Source organism: Phragmites australis, chromosome 12 (assembly GCF_958298935.1).
Source record: "Phragmites australis chromosome 12, lpPhrAust1.1, whole genome shotgun sequence".
NCBI lineage: Eukaryota > Viridiplantae > Streptophyta > Magnoliopsida > Poales > Poaceae > Phragmites > Phragmites australis.
The window spans coordinates 19,171,972-19,176,892 of record NC_084932.1 but is presented as its reverse complement, the minus strand read 5'-3'; the positions used below and the strand labels follow the sequence as shown (position 1 = coordinate 19,176,892).

General features: G+C 50.6%; 1 protein-coding gene across 2 annotated transcripts; it reads left to right on the top strand.

Moving 5' to 3' along the window:
- Positions 1-1,429: 1,429 nt before the first annotated feature.
- Positions 1,430-3,701, top strand: LOC133887523 (arabinogalactan O-methyltransferase 2-like). Of its 2 annotated transcripts, XR_009903590.1 has the most exons (2): positions 1,430-3,130; positions 3,426-3,701. XR_009903590.1 is itself a non-coding variant. In XM_062327507.1 (1 exon), exon 1 carries the CDS (start codon positions 2,014-2,016, stop codon positions 2,878-2,880), a length of 867 nt encoding a protein of 288 aa, XP_062183491.1. In that variant the 5' UTR covers positions 1,430-2,013; the 3' UTR covers positions 2,881-3,295. The 2 variants fall into 2 exon arrangements, 1 of the variants encoding a protein (XP_062183491.1); XM_062327507.1 differs by lacking the exon at positions 3,426-3,701 and having other exon boundaries at positions 1,430-3,295.
- Positions 3,702-4,921: the final 1,220 nt, after the last annotated feature.

Here is a 4,921-nt window from a genome sequence, read left to right as displayed (position 1 = left end):
ACAAACGCAATGCAATGCCCTGATGTGGATGGTGCGTGTGTTAGGAGCCTATGCCAAGTGGATAGGGTCTGCCCCTAACATGCTAGTGATTTACACTCATTCGGGGAAAAGCAACTAGCACTACTCTATTTGTCCATTTATTGCTCTCGAGGTTCATGCACACTCACGTTCGCATGGAGTAGTGTCCAGAGGCATACGTGCGCATATATACGAGGCGATGGTCAGCCTCCTCGGTCTGCAGGCTTGCGCGCTACCGTTCAACGAGCCGTGCGACCAAAGCTGCCCTCCGCATAACGTACGGAAGATTACAAGGGACGCCCAGCGAGGGCCTCCCCGGGTCTACCGCGCATAGTGGAGAGTTCGACGGGAGACGGCGCGCTCGCACGCGCGGAGCCGCACTGTTGCGGCCTCCCTATACTTGTTGTCGAGGCCGCGAAGGGTGACGGGCTCACTCACGCAGAACTGCACGACCACTGCCCTCCACGTGAGCAGTCCGGTGCGCTAAGCTGCGTAGTATTCAATTCTGAGCTCAAGTATTGCAAGGGTGTTAGATTTTTCAATTGTGGTTGCTTAGCATGCTCTCAATTTCTCTCCTATGATGGCTTCTTGCGTCGAAAACCCCACAGACGATACACTGTTGGCACACGAGAACGTGCCTCGAACAGATACGGCAAAAGTCTCGCTTATAAGAGGAGGCTCAAGCTTGAAGATGAGCAGTGAGCTAAAAGGAGATAACGAGAGAAAAACAAAGTCAGTGTAATGGGAAAAACCTTTGGGGCCTGCCTCCCCTACTCTTTGAGAGCTTATTTATAGATAGAAAGGACAGAGAAAATTATCAGTCTGCCCTTTAGATATTGTGTTACAATCATATACATAGAGAGTTATTTTGGCTATTTCACCTATTTATATACCACGTGGTAGTTATAATACTGGGATAGCTATAATAATATCATAGTGTATCATCTAAACATATTTATCTGATTGATTTTGAACCTATTAGTTTTAGAATCCTTAATTTATACCTCACCGAGGTGGGAGCGGGTGCTATTCCGAAAAGTTCTGGATCCCGGGATGCACTTGGATACTTCTAAACCAAAATACACATGGTCAGGACTTGGGTAAACAATTTGCAATTTGTTTAGTGAGGGATGAAAGTGGCCTTCGATGGAAACTCTTTTTTATCCTACCATGACACTACATAAGCTCCAACACTTATTTTTTTTTCATTATATAACACCCCCCCCCCCCCCCCAAAAAAATCATCCAGCAAAATTAGGTATTTCCGTCGGATAGTTGTCGACAATTTCACTTCAACGAACCTTCAACACTGAAAATTTGTATTTTTTAATAAAAAGAGATGCAAATGTTCGGCGCGTCATTTCTGCAAAAGCCAAGCCCATGACAATTGTCGAGACGGGAAGCTGATTGAGTGATGGGCGATGACAAGTCGCTGCAGTTTGGCAAAGCACACTACCTCCTCTACAGCAACTTGACAGATCCATCCATCCGAAAACACAAAATATCTCTTCAAAGCCAAGCAAAAATTCAAGAGAAAGAAAAATCAGTGGAGAATCAGAAAGTGATTGCAGCAGCTGAACTTGCCCTCCATCCCATGATCTCAACGACCGACACCTTACCAGCCTCGATCGGGAAGGTGACACTGAAACATCAGCAAACACCCGCAGCACAAGAGGGAAGGAAGTCAACACCCACCGTCCAGCAGAGGACAAGGCAAGCAACGGAGCACAGGGCAGAGGGAGCAAAAGGGCAAGAGCGTCAAGCTGCAGGACCAAGGCCACGTCACAAGCAACCCCATCGAAGAACCGAGGACAAGATCCCGGCAGCGCAGAGGAGGAGGAGATCTGACATCTGAGAGCAGGAATCGGTGGGCAATGGGGAAGATGACGAGATCAAGAAGTCAGTAGAGCACCAGAGAGGGAGGAGGAGGAGAAGAGCAGAGCAAGAAGTCACCAGATTCACTCGAGCAGCGGCGGCGGCGGTGGAGGGAGCAGGATGATGCCGCCGAAGCAGCTGCTGACCATCATCCTCATTGTCTTCTCCACGCTCTCCTTCATCAAGCTGCTGCTGCTCACCAGCTCCTCCTCGTCCGCCGCCTCCTCGTCATCCGCGCACTCGCACGGCTCGGCGTGGGACGGCGGCGGGGGAGGGAACGGGACCGGCAGGAGCGTGCTCGCGGCCAAGGAGCTCGTGCTGCTCCGCTCCCTCGTCGCCGCGCGGGCGCCGTGCAGGCTCCTCGTGTTCGGCCTCTCCCCGCAGCTCCTCGCGCTCGCCGCGCTCAACTCCGGCCCCGGCGCCGGCGCGGCCACCACCTTCGTCACCGACAGCGCCGAGGACGCCGACGGCGCGAGCCGCGTGCTCCTCTCCGGCAGCGGCGCCGGGGCCGCCCCTGCGGTGGCCGTCCACCGGGCGAGGTACCGCGACGCGGCGCGGGAGGCGTGGCCGCTACTGCGGCGCGCGCGAGGGAGCCCGGCGTGCCGGCGGCCGACGGGGACGGTGCGCAAGTCCGGGTGCCCGCTGGCGCTGACGTCTCTTCCGCGGGAGGTGCTCGACGCGCGGTGGGACGTGATCGTCGTCGATGGGCCCAGCGGGGCGGCGCCCGGGGAGCCCGGCCGGATGGGGACCATATACACGGCCGCGGCACTGGCGCGCGCGGCGGCGGCTGCGGCAGCGCGGGATGGCGGCGGTGAGGTGGACGTGGCGGTGCACGACGTGGACCGCACGGTGGAGCAGTGGTACACGTGGGAGTACCTCTGCGAGGACAACCTCGTGGCCGCCAAGGGCCGTCTCTGGCACTTCCGCATCGCCGCCGGCGGGCCGCCGGACGCGTTCTGCTCCACCCACCCTATCCGGATCTTGTAGAACCGCCGGACGAACAGGACCAAGAATCCAAGATCTCCGGAGGAAACATTGCCATTCCTTATTCCCAATAGGGCAATGCTGGTGAATTGGGGCCACGGCATCGCCGAGATCTTTGTCGTGGCATCACCGGAGGTGGCGAGCTATTCTTGTTCAAGGCCGGAGCTCGGAGATTGTGGCAGCAGTGCTAATGCGAAGGATAATTGCGTTGTTGATAGAATTATAGATAAACCTGCCCAAATGTTAAGAATCGGTGAGCAGCCCACCCTGTAGAGAGATGTAATTTTCTAGCAGAATTCTTTGCTTCCATGCAAGAAGAGTGTTTTTTTTTGTTTTTGTAAACTAGTATACTGAACTGTTGTTCTTTGTTTGCAACAATCAAATAATACCCCACTAGCTTAGTGCTTGCTTGAACTTTTGATTTGAGATTTTCTGAGGTTCAATTCTTGCAGAAGCAGAATGCTAATATGTTGCTGACAAGTTGGAGACCGTTTCGGTTTTTGTTCATCGATCGTGTGGATGTTCTAATTGATTACGTTTGCTTTCAGAGGTTCGTACAAATTCAGAGGCTTCAAGACCTTCAGTTAACTTTACCAAGAAGAGTGATATGTTTGTTCCAACTTAAAAGAGCATCTCCTGGTGAGCAGTCAAATTGCGTTCTCTATATCTCTATATAGTGTCCTTTAAAAAGATTCACATTTTATATCTCTTTGCACTTCAATAGACTATCTATATTCTACCTTCCGTGTTTTACTCTTCTGTATTTTAGTAATTTCTAGTTAACTAACTATATATTTATAATAGCTATATTTGTAATGACTATATCTTTAACGGTTATATTTCAATGGTCTATATATGCAACTCCATCAATTGGGCTAAAATAATTGTCCTCTCAAGTTGAAACATCAATTCCCTCATTCAACAAGTTTACATACCTATCTATTCCTGCTATTCCTGTATATACAATGACGAACAATCCACGTTAGGAAAATTACATTTCATGGAATGAAAAACATGAGCACGAGCAAAGCATAGATCATCATATCCAACTTTTGTAGCTATCATGAGAAAAATCATGCATGTTTCGTACTTCCGTTTGCATTGGCCGGAATTTTCTAACAGCCATGCAATGCCAACAGCACAAACCAGTAATATTCAGAGGTCAGAGGTGCGACCATATCAGGGTCAGCCCTGGGGGCGAGAAGGGCGGCCGCCCCAGCCCCCAGGCCCCTAAATCCCAGCCACCCCCCCCCCCCCACCATATGTATCAGCAGTATACATATTTTGGCACGGCCCAAAAGAATTAAGGAAGCCGACCCTACTGGTGATCTCGCCCAGCCCAAAAGGCAAAAGGAAGGTCTAGCGGCATTTCGACAGGCGGCGCCGACCCTGCCGCTGATCTCTCATCTAGTCGTTCTTTGCACCTATGCGTCTCCTCGATTCCCCATCAGGACTGCTCACTGCTCCTCGTGAACGTGATCCATCCTGGGCTCTTGGGTTGTGACTAATTGGCAGACGACAGTCCCCGTCAAGCCTAAATCACCACCATCGACCTGCTGGAGGCTCTCAGAGTCGCTTCCAACATGTCTTCCGCAGGTAGCTTATAGGTTCTAATTTAAACGCAATAAGCTGGTAATTAGTGTTATAGGTTCTAATTTAATCATGTGGTTATTAGTTAAAATTTAATCGCGTTAATTGTTGTGTTTCTGAAACTTGCAATTATGCTGCCTGGGCTGCTATTCCTATATTGTCATAGGTATGCCCTTTGGTTAGTTCATGTAAGTTCCATATCTTGGTTTTTTGGCTTCTGTGTTTCCATTTAGCATTCGATAAAATCGTTAGTGTTGTATTAATTTCTTATTATAACTTTTTGCAACAGGATTTCCATATAATCATCCTGAGATTAGGTGTGATGGCTAGTATTACCAATGTCACTTGATTATTAGGGTTGAGGCAACTTACGATGACTCGAGCAGCTCCATGTCCCCGACGTCGCTACCCCCTCTCTCCTACCTCACCGCCGCCTGAGCCAGCTGCCGGAAGC

Excerpts from the sequence above, each read along its gene's own strand:
- LOC133887523 (XM_062327507.1), top strand. The coding sequence starts at position 2,014 with ATGATGCCGCCGAAGCAGCTGCTGACCATCATCCTCATTGTCTTCTCC.